Source organism: Carassius carassius, chromosome 38 (assembly GCF_963082965.1).
Source record: "Carassius carassius chromosome 38, fCarCar2.1, whole genome shotgun sequence".
Taxonomy (NCBI): domain Eukaryota; kingdom Metazoa; phylum Chordata; class Actinopteri; order Cypriniformes; family Cyprinidae; genus Carassius; species Carassius carassius.
Window position 1 is genome coordinate 24,322,917 of NC_081792.1, and position 19,043 is coordinate 24,341,959.

Consider the following 19,043-nt stretch of genomic DNA (forward strand, 5'->3'; position numbering starts at 1 on the left):
ATTCTGGCAACCAAAATATTAAACAACTGAATGTTTGAGATGCTGAAAGGAGAGATCTAGTATGTGCATGTCAGCTTCTCTTGAACTGACTGGTCCTAAGGGAATGAAGCCTGTAGAAAATGTCTGAGGTCAGGTTTTTAGTAATGCAGATGTTGATGAGTCCAGGTTCAGGAAATGACTCAGTGTATCAAAAAGCACCACATCTCGCAACACCAGGAATATTGTGAAACACTTTTAGTCAGACATACAATTCCTCTGGAAATGCATTTAGAATTTTTATTTGCAGTAAAAAGGGCCCACAAGAAAGCCCAAAGCAACATCAAATTAAAGGAAAAGTTTACCAAAAAAATTAAAACCTTCTGAAAATGTTCTCACCCTCAAGCCATCCAAGATGAAGATCAGTTTAAAAACATGGATTTGTTTCATACAAACATGCAGCTTTTCACTTCAAAATACATTAATTGATAAACTGGAGTGGTTGTGGATTATTATGATGTTTTATCAGCTGTTTGGACTCACTTATTCTGACGGCACCCATTCACTGCAGAAGATCCATTGGTGAGCAAGTGTAATGCTTACTTTCTCCAAATCTGTTCTGATGAAGAAACAAACCCATCTACATCTTGAATGGCCTGAGGGTACATTTGAGTGCATTCTCAGCAATTTCTTTTTTGTGTGTGAACTATTCCTTTAAGTCTCTGGAGTGGCCTGCATGATCAGCTTGATGAGACTTAGACACATAGAAACACATCTTATACAAATACACATATATAACACATACATAGTGTGACCAGTGCACATCAAGTAATAGATTAGTACACAAAAAGACATAATGGTACATTAATGAACACTTACAGCATACACACACACAGCTGAAGGATTTTAAAGCAGCTTTTTAAAGTCTTCTTCACTGCTGGTGGTAGAAACAAGGACTTCCTCTGTGTACATGTGCATTGCAAATTTTCTTGTTTATCAACAAAATTGTCTCCTGTTCTTGCCTCTTCCCTCAGTCCTCAGTTCTTCTTTGGAGAGTCCATCTATTTCCTCATGCTTCCACTCTTGCTCTTGACTCCGTTTATCTGTTCTTGCACTTTCCTTCATGTCACTTATTTATCTATTCTTCATCCCCAGTCCCTCATTGGTTACTGCATCCACGTCCTCCACTCTTCTGTCCCGTTTCTGCTTTCTTGCGTCTCTTGTTAAGCAAGGGGTTACTGGAGGCATTCAAGTCCTTAATCTTCACCTGCTCGTAATCGACACGCATGGTGGCCAGTGCACTAGTTAACTCTTCCTACAAACCAAGAGACAGAAAAAAAAGGTGAAAAATGTAAATAGTATAACATAAAAAGTTGTTTTTTCATAATATATATTTGAAAACTTTTATCTATACCAGCATTATTATTATTAATAAAATATATAACATATTTATATGTATGCAATTAAAAATAATCCCTAATAATAATAATATTAACAATTATTTATTAAAATGGCTGAATTCTTTTAATCTATAATCTATAAATTTAAATAGCATAACATTTATGTTATTTTTTATTATTGTGTGTGTGTGTGTGTCTGTGTGTGTACAATTTAAAAATATTCATCACCATCATCATTAATAATAATAATAATAATAATGATTTGTTTAAATAACATAGATAGCCTTTTTTTATAGTTGTTCATGAGTCTCTGTTGTTATTGACTGTAATTGGGCATCTGAATAAAAAAAAATTAAGTGCTTTAATATTTTATCTGCCTTTTTTGTAAAACAGTAAATTTTAAAATTCATGGATAACAACAATTTAGCATTAAAAACACTATTATGACTAAAGAGCTTACACATACTAGTGGATTAACCATTACAGAAAAATACAAAATTGTTTGGTAATCACCAATACTGTTGTGTAAGCTGTAGCACAAACCTTAGATTGAGTAGTGGTGGTCTAATAAGTTTGTTAAGCACTATATATACTGTGTATGTATGTACAGTTACTCAGAGTTGTTTTTATTCTGCTGTGTGGCTCCCTCTTGAGGATACAGATGGTATTAAAGAAAATAATGGCCTCGGAGTGTATTCATTCCTCAGCATCAGATATTACATAAAAATAACAATATAGAGTGACAAAGACACTTAAATGATAACATTATTCTAAAGAGGTAGTGTAATTCTTTCAACGTGCACTGCATCGTGTGCTCACCTTGACCTCGTCCCACATCTCACTGTCTTCTGTCAGCACTCGTGTGGTATGGAGAGGTGTTTGGGGAACCACCATGGATTGCTAAAAGAAACATTTCAGTGTTGGATCGCTGTATATGCAGAGCAAATATACCAGGAAAAACACATAGAATCAGCTGAAACACTCACATTGATCCAGGGGTGGTTCATGAATTGTTCAATGGTCATTCTTTCATTAGGGTCGGTCTTCAATAGCTTGTGAATCAACTGTTTGGCTGGAGGAGAAGAATATTATATATGTAAGGGGAACATGATTGTTTAGGTCCCCATAATCTAGATCAGGGCTGTATGGGTCAAAAAAAAAAAACGGGTTGGGAAATACTGGATCATACACCAGTGTGAACAGAACTGAGAACCAGAGTGAATTTACAGAAACAGTCAGAATATCTGAGGCATTTATTAATATTTGCAACATACTGCAAATACCGTCTGTATCAATCTGTATGTTCCGTTCCATAAATTACAATTTTTGGATTGTTCTCTTTTGCCGTCACATGTAAACATAGGACAACACTGCTGACTGGCATTTAAGAATGTAAGTATGAAAATTAAGCAGAATGTATTATTAGACATAATTAATAATTAAACTTAAATATATATATTAAATTAAGATAATTAAATTATCCCTAGGGATAAAAAAAAATACTTGCGAAAATAATTATATTGCTCAATATTCAGTATATATTTCTAATTGTATGAATGTTTCTAATGCTCAGTAAATGAAATACAATAAAAATAACTGAAAAAGGCAATAAAAACTAAGTAGGATAACTATGCAAAAAATTTACTTTGCACTGAAATATTGAAAGCTATAATTATTTATAACCATGCATACATAAAACAAGTCTATTATTACATGTAGTCATGAAGATAGCAATAAAAAAACAAAGCGATACTGCCCTCTGGTGGTGAACAGGCAACATAAGGGTTTGACTGGGTGCAAAATACACATAAAATGCATCTCACCCTCCTCAGACACTTCAGCCCACTCTGGGTTGGGAAACTCGTACTGGCCCATGAGAATACGCCGCTTCATTCCCGGTGAAATGGCCTGTCCTGTGTTGGAGTAGAAGGGTGGGAATCCACACAACCTTCATGCATCAAAAAGAGGAACAAACCAGTTTCAGCTAGTTTAGTAGACATTTAAAATGAGGTACACCACAGCTTTAATTTACCACTTAAGGTAGCAATATATACTCACAGGATGTACATGATCACTCCCAGAGACCACATATCACATGATTTGTCGTATTTCTCAGGGCCTAAAACCTCTGGTGCTGGAGACCCATATAAAGAAAAAAAACACACACGTTAGTTTGCATTAGTACACCAAGTGTTATTCTGTTTACACTACATACAAACAAAACTCAGTCTTAGTCTCTGTTTAAAGAGAGGTAAAGAATGCACCTCTCATGATAAGAGTGACATTCCTCTCACTGACCTACATAATACGGCGTGTAGCAGGGCGTCTGTAATAGGTTATTCAGTGAAGTCTCTTTAGCGAAGCCAAAATCGGTTAGTTTGAGAACTCCAGTGTCTTCTTTTCTATTGTAGAGAAGGTTCTCTGGCTGATGGGGGTATAAAGATACTCAAAATATTGTCAACAATGACACAAATATTCCAGTTTACCTGAATACCTGACTTGAATATAATCTTATTCTTATCGTTACAGCTGGTAGTTCTAGTAACAATCATGTTACCTTGATGTCTCTGTGTGCAATGTTCATGTTGTGCAGATACTGGATGGCTTTGCCGATGTCTCTCATGATCCCAGATGCCTCTGCAGTCACAGAACAGAGGGACTACAGTGTGACTGCTGCCCCTGATGTCATTTCATGATTATAAGTGTAACTACTACTCAGTTCCTGCCTCAGAATATCAGTCAAGTTTACAATTCAGTGGCTTCTTCAAGAAATGACTGACTACCTAGCTAACATACTAACTAACCAACTGAAATCTAATCATAACCATAACTTACTAACTAATCGACCAATGTAGCTTCGTAAATAGCCTCATCATAACCATATTTACTTAACAAACTTACTAACCAACAGAAAGTATATAGAATTATTGCTAGCTAATACACTTTTCAACTAAATTGATATTGCATAAAGAAAAGACTAACTAAACAAACAATGGAAAATACATTTATATTATAGTTGCTTATATATCTATCTATCTATCTATATATATATATATATATATATATATATATATATATATATATATACACACACACACACACACACACACACATATATATAAAGTCGATCAGCTAACCAACTAAATAAGTATGTGTGTGTGTTTGTGGTAACATAAATCTATATTTACATGGTATATTTCCTGTGTGTTTGTGTGTGTTGTGAAACGCAGTGGCACAGAAAACCCACCTCGTTCGGTGAAGGCTTGGTCTCCTCTGGCCTGGATTCTGCTGAAGAGCTCTCCCCCTTCCATACTGACACAACACGCACACAAACACACACACGCATGCACGCACGCACGCACACACACACACACACACACACACACACACTTTCTAATTATATGGCTTAATGCACAAATACACAATCACAATAAGCTGAGTTCCTTTCCCAGCTAAACATGTGAAAACAACAACTTGGCTTTATGGCTATAAAATGATGTGAATCATATTATTGCCAAAATGTCCGAAAGCAAGAGGGAAACAGGAAAGGAGTTTTAATTAAGGGATGGAACATTTGTCTCTGTGAATGCTGGACTATGACAGTCCCTCTCTGCTCCTCTGAGTGCTGCTTTCACAGTGAATGAGACACTCTCAGACTGCGCAACCACCTCAGATAAAGCACATCACTTAATACAGCACTCAAAGCCACCGTTCGATTAAACAGCATGAAATCAAAATCAAAATCTTGTGGTTTTTAGTCCATGTCTATTAGATTTGAGGCTGTCTGTGTGAAAGCTGGCGGAATTCACTTGTAGCATTAAGAATCTACAGGCTGTCTTTTCTGGAAAATGAATTACTCATGTTGGACTGCACCAATTTCAGTCTAATAAGACGTTTTCCAGAATGGGAATGCTCCGTTCCCCTAAATCTACTGGCTATTTAACAAAGAGACATAAACCATTTAATATGTTCCAGTAAGAAAAACATCATCAGAACAATTTAAAGAAGTTTTTAAAGTCTTGTGTTTGCTGTTACTGGAAAAATGCAGTCCAAACAAAGGAGAAAAATAATTGAGATATTAACAGTGAAAAAGAGAACAGAAACTGTTGTTCATTCAGAACAAGACTGTGACAGAAGATCACATGATATCAAAAAAATACAGGAAAAAACCCCCACAGCAATATGTTCTGTTTTTCCTTTTGTGTCTTTATCAGAAAGAAATGTCATTAGTCAAGGACGTCGACTAAAGAGCTGTGTTATTTTTGCCATGGGAAATTGTTTTTATGATGGAAAATTATGTTTTACCACTGACAGGGCTTACCATTCCATAATTATGAGAAGACACTTTTTCCCACGATACATGTTTTCATAGAGGCTGAGTATCCGAACTATATGTGGCCCCCCAGATACTCGCCAGTGCAGTTCCACTTCTCTTTGGGCTTTGGGACACTCATACAGAATCTAAAGAAATTAGAAAAAAGATGCACACTGTCAGTCTTTCATATTTTAGAAAAATGCATACACTACTGTTCAGAAGTTTGGGTAAAAAAAAAACAATAATTATATTAAATATATATAAAAATTGAATTTGATAACACTTTAGAATAGGAAACACTTATTCACTATTAACTACAACTTTCTCTCAATAAATTCCTAATTTGCTGCTTATTAATAGCTAGTAACGTAGTATTAGGTTTAGGTAGAATTAGGGATGTAGAATAAGGTCATGTGGGATAAGGTATTTATATGTGCTTAATTAGTACTAATAAATGTCGAATATCCTAGTAATATGCATGCTAATAAGCAACTAGTTAAGAGTCCCTAAAATAAAGTGTTACCTTGAATTTTAAACAAAACATTAAAAAAGGATTTGTTCACATCATCTATGGCCTTTGCATCTGTGGCAATTAACCGCATTGTTCTGAACCTGGAACGTTCCTTGCTGCCCATTAAAGAAGAACAGTTACGCAATAGAATAGAACATTTCTATTCATATAAAGCAGTTTATCACACAGAGTCCAGAAAGTAATTAATTGTTTTCACTGTGTGCTCGTCCTTTCTCTCCCCGTAAGTGGTACGTCAAACACATGGCATGCAGTAGAACAGTATGAGACCTTGACATTGCACATGCATCACATCAGAGTGTATTTTTGGGGCCTGAAACCTTCCACTGCAGAAACACCCAGTGTAACTTCTTGGCTGAGATCCTTTCAGTTTAGTTTGTGTCCCTTTTAGGCAACATGATGTCTATGATCAATTGATACAGACTGTAGTAGTTTTATAAATAGTTTGCTGATGTCAGCAGGTATTTACAAAACCAAGATAGGTAATAATCATATAGGAAGTCTTAAAGCAACAGTTCACTCAAAAATGAACAGATTTAAATCCTCTGCAGTGGATGGGTGCCGTCAGAATGAGAGTTCAAACAGCAGATAAAAACAAGTAATCCACATGACTACAGTCTATCAACTAATGGCTTGTGAAGTGAGAAGCTGTGGGTTTGTAATACACAAATTTATCTTTAAATCATTTTACATTTAATACAAGTCTATAATATGACTTTTTAATTTTAATACGAGGCTGTTTCGTTCTTTCATTCTGACGACACCCACTCACTGCAAATGATCCATTGGCGAGCAAGAAATGTAGTTCTAAACTTCTTCAAATCTGTTTTCAACTTCTTTAACTCATCTACATATTGGATCACCTATGGGTGGGTACAATTTCAGTACATTTTCAATTTTGGGAGAACTATTCATTTAAAGTAGTTGGGGGAACCCAAAAAAGAGTAACATTTTGTCACCGTTTACACACCCACACATTGTTCCAAACCTGTATAACTTTGTCTTTCTTCTGCGGATCATGAAAGAAGATATTTAAAAAGATTATTTCAAAAGTGTTTGTCCACTAAATCAAGAAGTCAGTCATTGACTTTCACTGAAGGCGGGGAAAAACTAAGACAATTCTAAAATATCTTCCTTTGTGTTTATTACTCTTGGTGTCAAATTATTTTTGACTTGAATAAAACCAGTTAAGGCAGATGCCATCACCACATAAAACAAATTACTAGCAAAGAAATGTGCTATTTCCATTTACACACGTTTATAAAGTTTAACAATAGTTTACATGCAAGCAAATAGAAATAGGGTTCTGGTTTTAATTTATATCTGTTAAAGCCCAACAGCTGTTTGAACCACTTACAGAGGTGTGAACTGCATGCAATTTGATTTGACCCCCACCCACGTTGTCTCTGTCTCTGCAGCTGATAACCAAAGTTCATAATGTGTGTGTATATGTATGTGTGGGTGAAAAAGAGACTAGCTTTAGCTTTCTGACTAGCTGCAGCCGAAAGACAGTTTGAGTCATTGAACAGAGATTGCCCGTGGGATGGAGTTTCAAGGGCAGTGTTGTAAATGACTGACTGGAGTAACCTTTATAGTTCAGTCCTGATTCAGAGATACAGGAACCACCTACAGAAACCTGCTGTAGAATCACAGTGAAACAGACGTCAGGAAAATCCTTTTACAACAATAACAGAATAGAAGTTGTGGTTGGAAGAAAACCACGAGAGTATCAGATAACACACACCACACACACAATAATTCACATGTGCACTGGTTTTGCTGCATAAGCTTTATGGGTAATCATGTTAAAGGATTAATTTCTAAGGAGCGACAGCATCTATTATTATGAATGCAAGCACTTTCTGGTGCTAACAAACATGTAAACTTACAAAGAACTCTTAGTGGAGTTTTCTAAGAAATGTTTTACTGTTATTGTTCACATGCTTATTACGGTTAAGCATTAAACTAGAAAAAAAATCTTATTATTATCAGTTGTGATGCTTAATATTTTAGAAATATATAAAATAGAAAGTATTTAGAACAAAATGTATGAATCACTTCTGAAAAATACTTTACTCATGGGAGAAAGCAGATGTGCGACCGTGTACTTACGAATGAGTCAGGTCTAATTTTGAGTCCGCTTTTTCAGTTTACAATGGTCTCAATTAAGGCCAGTACACTAATGCATAATCGCATTTGCCATGAAATCAATCAGTTTGCTGAATTCACAGAAACATAAAAAGACAATATATGCAACAGGGATTGATTGCAGAAAGCATGATGGCTTTATTGACTGGTTCAAGCTTTATGACTAGCCTGGATTTAATAGACTCAGCAGTAAAATTAACTGTGAGAAAAATCTCTTAGCTTATTTATACTTTAAAATGACTTTTGTTCATGTAGCTTAGTCAGATTGATGCATTCAATATTGTCAGTAAAATAAAATCAGTTTATTTAGATGTTAAGGGCATTTTATTATTTTTCAGTAAGCATATATATTTATAATAGCACTTAACGTAACCAAAAGTTTTCTGTGACCACAGTTTCCTTAAAAAAACAGAGTGGGGAATTACATTTCCTAGAAACCACTATATTTCAGTTTCAGCCCAGAAACGTGTGGGGGTTTTGCGTTCTGGTCTGTTTTGTCATTTGAATCGGCTCAGCTTGATTAATTTGAGGTCAGCGTAATCATAACCATCTCACACTTGGTTCTTGGTCAAACAGAGACACGCATGAGTGTTTACATTACTTTGTGTTTGTCCAAGTCATATTTTATGATAATACGTGAAACATGACACCCTGACCTGTATAAAATAAGACTCTAGCTGCTTTATAAAAACTATTCTCATCTCATGTAACCCTATACTCTTTATTGGGTCTGTTGTAAAAAAAAAAAAATCACTGAATAGTAATGGGATAGAGTTTGAGTTTAATTCACAGCTCAGATTTTCATCCACAAACTGCTACAGCATAAAACTGACCCTACTAAAAAATGAACTTCTATAGACAATTTGGCAGCTCTTGCAAATACGTCATACAGAGCTGTCACACTCTGCCTTCTCTGTTTCTCCCTTGGGGGAAACAAATTTCATCACCCTTTCTTAGAAAACATCAAGCGCCTTCCAGATGAACCTTGTGGCACCCTCAGAAATGAACAATATCTGCCTGGATCCTTAATGTAGAATCTGTGGGGAAATATGAACTCAAACACTGAACAGTGAGAGTGGCAGTGCCAGGGCTGTAATATGAACCAGTCGAGCATACAGTATAGCTGACAGCACAATGGGAACGGTGAAAGGCCATTGAACAGGGCTCACACATCTTTCATTGCAATTTTAACACCATGTTGCTTCATTAAGTTACAATAAATACTGTTAAACATTAAACAAGGTTCTGATTTTGTCACAGAATAATTATAATAATTATTTATACATTTTTTAAATAATTTATATAATATTTATATAGACAGAATTCTGAACAGACAGGATTGCTATAGAAAAACAAATATTTAAACAACAAAATTAATAAATTTATATTTTGTTCATATTCAAAACTCTAACTCTATATATTATATAGAAAATTCTGTCCTACAGTTGTCATAAAAATTCAGCATTTTAATTAATATATACATTTTCACCTTATGTAAATTATAATTTTTAGAGTTTTTTATTATTATTATTACTTTTTTTGGCTGGGAAGAAATTGACCTTTTAAATTAGGATAGGTTCCTTTTCTAAATGTTAATTTCTAATGTTGTAGACCAGGAACCTTAAACTAAACTCAATCAAGAGATCAAGAACCCCTACTCCACCGGACTATGCAGGGTACAGTCTTTGCAAGACAGAGACCCAATGGCAGCGTAATAAAGAAATCTCAGGGGTTCAGTCAAGCTGTAAGATATCTTTTCATTGTTGGCAACTGTTCAAATCCAATATGGGAGATCAAGAATGAATTGAATGAGTTAGATTTAAAGGTTGGCTTCTATTCAGCTAAACAGAGTAGATCAAACAGCACATATACACTCACGTTCATAGCCTTCAACATACTACTTAATCAAAAGACTGCCAAGATGGACAGCTCTGTCCTATGCCTATTTACCCTGTGATTAAAAAGCAACGAGGATATTGAGCAATAAATTACTCTTGAATGACTCAGGTCGATTGGATTTTCATTGTACCCCAGCACAATGAGTTTCATTTAGGATAGCATAACTCTCAAAACAATAAGCATCAAAAGTGCCTTCTTTATTTTAGCCTGTGCCATTTTCATAATAATAAGCAATGCCTGTACCACTCTCAAGAATTATTTGGGATGGTATGTCAGTTGAGAGTAAATAAGTCTCTGCATTTTGACTTTGTGTGATATTAAAATCCTTAACTTAAACCATTATGAGAGACACTGAATGCGAGTCTCGGGTCAGCTACTGTTTATACCTTGTTAGACATCTTCCACTAAATTATAAAACAGAGAGAACAGGTGCAGTCCAGACTTACAAAATATTAGATGGCCTGAAAAACTTCAGGTGAGCAGGGAAGTTTATAAGCTCTAATTGCTTCACAACATAAAAAGATTAGATGTATCATTCCCTGAATCTTTGGTACACTTTGCATCTCTTCGCTCTTCCTTACACCTACAGTGCCCTATTGTAATTTTAATAACGGATTGGACTAGGCAAATTTCCTCAAAAAGATTTTAAATAAACCCTAATGTGTTCATTTAATTCATCTTTATTTGAATATATTACTATAGACATTTAGATTTAAAACTAACATTATATTTTAAAAGTTGAATCAGAGTGACTTAATATGAATAAATAAATAAATACAATAAATAGTAAATTAATATTAAATAAATAAATACAATTATACTCCTTATGTCTTCTTTTTTTTCTCCTTATGTGATATTCAGTTCTTCTGATCCAGCTGGATTATACTGGACACTAAATCCCTGTCCACGATGGCACTTGGGTGACGTGTTTCCATTGCTCTGCCTGAGTGCTGTGTGTCACACGTTATCTCCATAAAGAGCCAAGTCAGATTTGGCAAGCCTTTAACTAGTGGCCCTCCAGTTTCTAGGAACCTCAGCACTGTTTGTAACTCCAGCAAGTGACCGAGGTACACGAGGTATGGTACCATGATGACACACGCAAAATGTTAGAGACACTTAAGACAAGTAAATTAATTGTTTTTCTGTAAAATCAGATGAATGAATACATGACAAATTACTTTCTTGATTAACAAGGCAAAACTCCTGTAGCTCAAGCAACACCTACAGCAAATTAAAGTTCATTAGAAAATTAGGTTGCACATTTTACAGGATGTGAATTTATCTATGCTTGTGTACTAATTAATACTGTGTACTTATTAATAAGTGTACTTATTAATACTGGATAATATAAGGTAAGGGTTAGGGTTCAGTTTGGGGGGTAGGTCCAGGGTTAGTAGCTAGTTATTAACCTGTTATTGTAATTACTATAACAAGTACATAGTACATGCAGAACAGGAGTGCTACCGAAAAGTTAACTTTATTTTAAACTGTTTTTACAAAGCTGTCATATTTGACATGGACTTTATATAACTGTCATCTAACAAAATTCTGTGTAGCGCTCTCAAACCTTTCCACCGATGTGATTTCCTCTGAATTTTTCAGTCATTCATGTTCATGACTAATGAAAATGTTAAATGTAATGTTAAAAAGTCCCATCATTTTAATAGGTCTATAGAAAAATAAGTTAATGTCCATAATATTTGTTAACTAACCGTTGTGCTTAATATTTTGAGGCTTAAGGACTGCTTTTGAAGCAAAGCCACATTTATTGGATCAGGTTAACAGGTTCATAATGTCAACTTGCCGACAAACATATCTTAGTTGATTTAACTATCACATTGTATCCCCATTACAACATGTGTGTGTGATTTTTACCTTAAGCGCGCACTTTTGTCCGGTTTTCTTGTTATAGCACTCCATAACTTTGCCGTTAATACCCAGACCTAACACTTGACTTGAGACTTTGTAGTCATCAGTCACAGCATGGCGCTTGATTTCCAGTTTGGGGTAAACGGGCAGGGGGAACTGAGTGGAGTCTGTGTCTGTGGACTCGTTCTCGGGGTGAGACGCGGCGCTCTCGCTCGCTTCGGGCTTCTCGCTTTGCGCTTCGGGCTTTGGCTCTGGCTCGGACGCGTCCGCGTTGTCCGTTTGAGACTTGCCATCCTGGAGCATCTTTCAGTGCAGATGAGAAAGCTATCAGACACTCAACGTGGCTCAAGAGGGTCCTTTAAAATCCACAGATAAACTATCCGCTGTCACTGAGTGACGCTGTTCCGAAAATACACTGCTGAAGAATTCCTGTGATAACTGACGCTCACAGAATTACCAGCACTGGGTCACTTATATGCAGAAACATTTAAGTAAAACGTCAGTTTCAACATCACCAGAAAGATTAAAATAAATTTTAAAAATCCATTAAGTTATGAGAATGAATTCCAAAACAGTGATATCTAATAATAAAAGTCTTATTCAAGTTCAGTAGAAAAGTTCCAAGTTAAAAGTGTCAGTAATTAAAAAGAAAGTCTTAACCTGAGGAGTTCCTGTCATTGACTGTTTAGCCGCTGTGTGCGCGCGCGTTCACATGGGGTCAGTGAGTGTCTGTTGCGGAAGAACGAGCTTCTAAACCGCTTCTCTCTTAAAGGAGACGCGCACATTTATTGTGACAGCTCTTGATCGAGATAAACTAAGCAACTATTCCCGTAGGCACCAAGTCAAATAAGCATGCATTAATCTGACTTTTAGGTCATGTAAATACCCCCCAAAATAAATTAAATACATAGGCTATATAATATGGTCTTCAACAGTGTTGGGAAGGTTACTTTGGAAATGTAATAGGTTACAGATTACAAGTTACCCTGTTTAAAATGTAATAGTAGTGTAACTTTTTCAATTACTTTATTAAAGTAATGTAACTAATTACTTTTGAGTACTTTTTGATTACTTTTCTAAATTTGTGAAAATTAAAGAATAATAAATAAAAGCATATACATCAACTTAAATACAGTTATCTAATAAGCATGAGACGTATTCTGTGTAATAAACCCCTGAAATATTGGTGTTTTTTTTAAACTGCTGTCTCTGTATATGATGATAGTTTTCTCAAAATAAGTAAAATGCACATGAAGTGACACAGAGCAGTTCTAGAAATTATTTTTATGTGCTCGTGTACTCCTATATTGAGGCAGCAGAGGTTGAAAACACTGCGAGCTTCAGTAGGCCTATGTGTAGTAAATGAAACCATGTCTTTGCCATTAATTTACAGGAGGGATGGAAGGGGAAAAAAATTCAGACTGGAAAACTCAAAGTCATACAAACAAATTAATGGACAAAACTATTTTTTATATGGACCTGACATAAAAAAGGTTTAAATCTTTAATTTGGGGACATGCAAAATAATTAAAAGTTCTCTCCTGAACTGCACCTTCACTTCCATTTTTCTCTTCAGTCTCTTTATTTTGCCCTGTTATCCATCTCTCTCATGATTGAACAAAACTATACTTTACAATACAATACTCTACAATACTACAATATCTTTATAGAAAAATCCTAATACTGTACACGAGTCATGTTTTCCCTTACGAAAATTACCATGCTTTTATTAGCCTATATAAAAGTAAAATAACCTTGTTTTTTTTTTTTTGCAAATGGATTTGTATTTATTTTTAAATAAATACATTTGTAAAATAATTTTACATTTTTGGTTATCACAGTTAAACAATAGTAACCATTTTCTCTGGATTTATAGTTAAATATTAAAATGTTAATTTTCGTAAGGGTTGTGTTGTTGTCTGTCGTAGCTCCCCCTAAACCTATTAAAAAAAAATCGGATTTTTTTTTTCAGCTAAATTACTACTGTAACATTACAACAGATAATAATGATGTCCTTTATATAGTATTTTGAGTGATGACTGATGAGCAACGTGCTGCTGCTTGATCAAATAATAAAAAAACTAAGACAAAAAAGCATCTTTACAGATGAAACTGACCCGAAACCCTGAACAGGAGTTCTGCTTCTCTGCTCCAGCTGTGCGCTTCCACAGTCCACTCTTCTCTCTCTCTCTCGCATTGATTACTCGGAGTCTGATCCAAACCGTTTGGCGGAGGCGCGGAGAGCACGCGAGTCATGACTAACAATTCATGACTTATTAGAGATTTAATTATCAAATGGCGGATTCGCAAATGATCGCTTTAGTACATTCGGCAGGCAATTATACAATAATGATATTAAATAGTGGGGCAAAATCGGCTGCCAGGCCACCGGGAATTGTCCCGGTTCTCCCGGTGTCCAGTCCGCGCCTGATTTCCACAGACACGCAGAATGTGCAAGTCATATATTGCATTTTTGGGGCTTTATATTCACAGACACTAGTCGGTGTCATGTTTTGATTCAAGTGTACTGACCTACTTTTGATTAAGTCATCCAAAATGTGGCATATTCCGTCCGCGTTAGGCATTTCGTTTTTATGACTGGATTCTACGAACCAGACTGTATTTCTGCATCCCGGAAATTATTAGGGCGGTATGTGTCAGAATAGTCAATGCAATTTGGGAAAGAAATCAGTTAAATCTGTATGTGGATGTGTGTAAATATTCAAATGTAATCCCCTTTGTAATCGTAAAAAATTTCATAAGTAGGCCTAACTGTAATTTAATTACTCATTTTTTCTTAGTAACTGTAACTAATTACAGTTACAATAATTTTGTAATTAAATTACGTAACGCCGTTACATGTAACTAGTTACTCCCCAACACTGGTCTTCAATGAGCTTGAAAGTTAATAATATTAAAAAAGTTAATATCTGTTAGTTAAATACCTAAATATCTAAATTTGATCATTTAAAAATGTAAGGGACTTTAAAAAAGTTTAGGTTATGATGGTGTGTTAAGGTCATGTTTATCTGTGCTCTTATTATAGTACTGTCCCGAGTAAGATATTTCAAATAAAAGATGTTTACATATAGTCGACAAAAAAAAAAAAAAAAACATTCAAAAGTTTGTAAACTCCCCTTGGTTCTTAATACTGTGTGTGGTAACCTGGATGATCTACTACTGTTTTTCTGTTTAGTTGTTCATGAGTCTCTTGTTTGTTCTGTACAGCATATTTGAAACCATTCCAGCAGTGACTGAATGATTTTGAGATACATCTTTTCACACTGAGTACAGTTGAGAGACTCAAACACCATTAAAAATGGTTCAAACATTCACTGATGCTCCAGAAGGAAACACAATGCATCAAGAGCCTTCTTGGAATTTGAAGAACAAAGTAAATTGTACTTAATTTGTGTTCCGGGAAACATGCAAGTATCTTCTGTTGCTTCCGAAGGGCAGAACTAAATGGGGAAAAAACAGAAGAATCTGCAGGACCTCAAAGATTTTTCTGAAGAACAGTTCTCAGTTTAACTGTTCAGAACAAACAAGGGACTCATGAACAACCATCACAAAACAGATAGACAGTCGTGGATCATCCAGGTAACGGCACACAGTATTAAGAACCAAGGGTTCCCAAACTTTTGAATGGGGTTATTTTAATAATCTCAGCAATTTTGTTTTTCTTTTATGTACAATATATTACTCAGGACAGTACTAAATACAAAAAACATGCATTTAGTATGATCTCTGTTAATTTGTTAAAATTATTCACATTTTCTCAGATTCTGCAAGGGGTTACCAAAATTTTGCATGCGACTGTACATAAGAAATATACATATGAAGATTAAACTTAAATATAAGTGAAAGTTAGAGATGTTACCTTTGCAACTAAATAAAAATTAAATAAAAATGAATTAAAGCTAACTAGAAATATATATTTAAAAAAAAATAAAGATGATGACAAAAAAGCACAAAGCTCTGAAACTTGAATTAAAATAAAAATGAAAACAGAAAATATAAGTTCAAATTCAATTTATTCTAAATATGAAGAAATACTAATATATACCATGCTTGTGATATACTAAAATATTAATAAATACTATGCTATATATATTGCATGACATCATTTTGTGGGTGGAGTCCAATTCATGGTTTGCATGAGGGTCCCAAGATTTAGTAACGCACTACATCCATGCATTAGACTGTGTTACGGATCACTCAGAGACAGAGGAGTAACAGATGAAAGATGTTATTTATTGAATGGACACAAGCAGAGGAGCGGGAAGTGAGGAGTGGATGGGTGTTGGGATCCGTGCTGGGAAGGAGGGGACCACACACACGCACCGTGGGGTTTTAGGAGGATCTTGGAGGTAATCCTTGGAGAGAAGATGGAAGAAGAGTCTTCGGAGGTTATCCTTGGAGAGAAGGTAAAGAGGAATTAGTCCTAATAGTTAGCGCAGGAATGATCTTGTCGTGAACGTGACGGACAATGACTGGGTGCGTGTGTGTGGCTTTTGTGGTGTGCGCCGTGATTGTGTGGAGGTGGAACCTGGCGTGTTTGTGACAGTACCCCCCTCCCCAGGGCCCGCTCCTGAGGGCCGGGGACCCCGACGTCGTGGTGGGTGTCCTCTACCCCTGGGAGCTGGTCGGTTGGGGTGTCTTGAGTGGAAGGTATCCAGCAAGGAGGGGTCCAAGATGTCGTTGCGTGGGACCCAGGAGCGTTCCTCTGGACCGTATCCTTCCCAGTCCACTAGGTACTCCAGCTGCCCACCACGCCGCCGGGAGTCCAGGATGTCCTTGACCGAGTAGGCTGCGCCGTCATCTAGGAGGAGAGGAGGGGGGGCTTCCGTCTCGCCAGGTTCTGTGGAGGGAAGAACAGAAGGATCGTGAGGTTTCAGGAGTGAGACATGGAATGTGGGGTGAATCCGGTACTCGGGAGTAAGTTGCAGTTTGTAGGTGACCGGATTGATCTGCTGAGTGATAGTGAACGGGCCAATGAATCTGGGACTAAGCTTGCGGCAGGGTAGACGCAGGCGGATGTCCCGGGTAGACAGCCAGACCTTCTGACTGGGTTGGTACTGGGGAGCCTCGGAACGGCGAAGGTCGGCTGCAGTCCTGCGTCTACGGAGCGCCCGTTGTAGTTGGTGATGGGCCGTGTCCCAGACCCTCTCGCTCTCCCGGAACCAATAGTCGACCGCGGGAACGTCAGAGGGCTCTCCAGACCAGGGAAACAGGGGTGGCTGGTAGCAGAGTACGCACTGGAAGGGTGTGAGTTCGGTGGTGGGTTGACGGAGGGAGTTCTGTGCGTACTCGGCCCACCCCAGGAATTGGCTCCAGGAGTTCTGGTGGCCGTGACAGAAGGTACGGAGGAAGCGTCCGATCTCCTGGACCTTCCTTTCCGTCTGCCCGTTGGACTGCGGGTGGTAGTCGGAGGATAGGCTGATGGCCACACCTAGGAGGGAGTGAAATGCTTTCCATACCCGGGAGATGAATTAGGGGCCCCGATCCGACACTATGTCCTCTGGAATGCCGAAGTACCTGAAGACATGGTTAAACATCAGTTCTGCCGTTTCCATGGCAGTGGGGAGACCCTTCAGAGGAAGAAGACGACATGCTTTAGAAAATCTATCCACAACAATCAGAATACATGTGTTATTATCAGAGGGAGGGAGGTCGGTCATGAAATCCACTCCCAGGTGTGACCACGGGCGGTTGGGGACGGGCAGAGGATGGAGTTTGCCAGATGGTAGATGGCGAGGACTCTTGGACATGGCGCAGCTGTTACATCCACTCACGTACCTTCTGACATCCGAGGCCATGTTGGGCCACCAGAAGCTTTCCCGTAGCAACGAGAGGGTTTCATTGACCCCCGGGTGACCAATGCCAAGTGATGTATGGGTGACGTGGAGGAGAGGAGTGCGACGTGTCCTAGGGATGTACTGGTGTCCTGCTGGGCAACCCGGCGGAGCATTGGTAGGAGTTTCGGCTGGAGGTAGGGTTTCAGCAGACCAAGTGATAGGAGCAACTATTACCTTGTCTGGGAGGATGGATTCGGGGTTTTCAGACCTCTCTTCGGGTGAGTAACATCTGGACAGAGCATCGGCCTTAACATTCTTTGCCCCTGGGCGGTAAGTGATGGAGAACTGGAAGCGGGTGAAGAATAGCGCCCAGCGGGCTTGTCTGGGGTAGAGTCTCTTGGCTGCCCTAAGGTATTCCAGATTTTTATGGTCAGTGAGAACTTGAAAGGGGTGTTTGGCTCCCTCCAGCCAATGTCTCCACTCCTCCAGGGCAAGCTTGATGGCAAGTAGCTCCCTGTTGCCAATGTCGTAGTTTACCTCCGCCAGGTTGAGCTTCCTGGAGAAGAAGGCACATGGATGGAGGCGGCTGGGCGTCCGCTGCTGCTGAGACAGGACCGCACCCACTCCGGTGGTAGAGGCGTCCACCTCCACGACGAATGGTAAATCCGGGTTAGGATGCACGAGGAGTGGGGCGGTCGTAAAGGCCAGCTTCAGGGCCTGGAAGGCTTCGGTGGCGGCAGGAGTCCATGACAGGGACTTGGGCTTCTGACGAAGGAGGTTGGTTAGAGGACTGGTGATGGTACTAAAGTTCTGAATGAATCGTCTGTAGAAGTTTGCGAAGCCAAGGAATCGCTGTAGTTCCTTGATGGTGGTAGGAATGGGCCAATCCCGGACGGCGCTTACCTTCCCCTCGTCCATCCGGATGCCACTGCGGTCGATGGTATAGCCAAGGAACTGCACTGAGGGCTGATGGAATGAGCACTTCTCTGCCTTTAGGTAGAGCTGGAAGTCCCTCAGCCGTTGCAAGACCTCCACAACGTGGCGTCGATGTTCGGCCTGGCTCCGGGAGTATATCAAAATGTCATCGATGTACACTAGGACGAATTGAT

General features: G+C 38.0%; 1 protein-coding gene across 1 annotated transcript; it reads right to left on the reverse strand.

Annotated features, from left to right (window-relative positions):
* Positions 1-509: 509 nt before the first annotated feature.
* LOC132119607 (MAP kinase-activated protein kinase 2-like) lies at positions 510-12,842 on the reverse strand. Its single transcript, XM_059529722.1, has 10 exons — positions 12,143-12,842; positions 5,698-5,837; positions 4,624-4,688; positions 3,934-4,013; positions 3,675-3,801; positions 3,435-3,510; positions 3,200-3,324; positions 2,363-2,448; positions 2,196-2,276; positions 510-1,291 (listed from the first exon to the last, which is right to left on the reverse strand). The coding sequence occupies exons 1-10, from the start codon at positions 12,437-12,439 to the stop codon at positions 1,136-1,138; spliced, it is 1,233 nt and encodes a 410-aa protein (XP_059385705.1). The 5' UTR covers positions 12,440-12,842; the 3' UTR covers positions 510-1,135.
* Between the last annotated feature and the right edge of the window lie 6,201 nt (positions 12,843-19,043).

Bases quoted from the DNA above. Each gene is read 5' to 3' on its own strand.
- LOC132119607 (XM_059529722.1), bottom strand. From the start codon at position 12,439: ATGCTCCAGGATGGCAAGTCTCAAACGGACAACGCGGACGCGTCCGAG. The intron at 3,325-3,434 runs GTGAGTATATAT...TGATGCATGAAG, and splicing joins GGAGTGATCATGTACATCCT to GTTGTGTGGATTCCCACCCT. The intron at 1,292-2,195 runs GTGAGCACACGA...CTTGGTTTGTAG, and splicing joins AGATGTGGGACGAGGTCAAG to GAAGAGTTAACTAGTGCACT.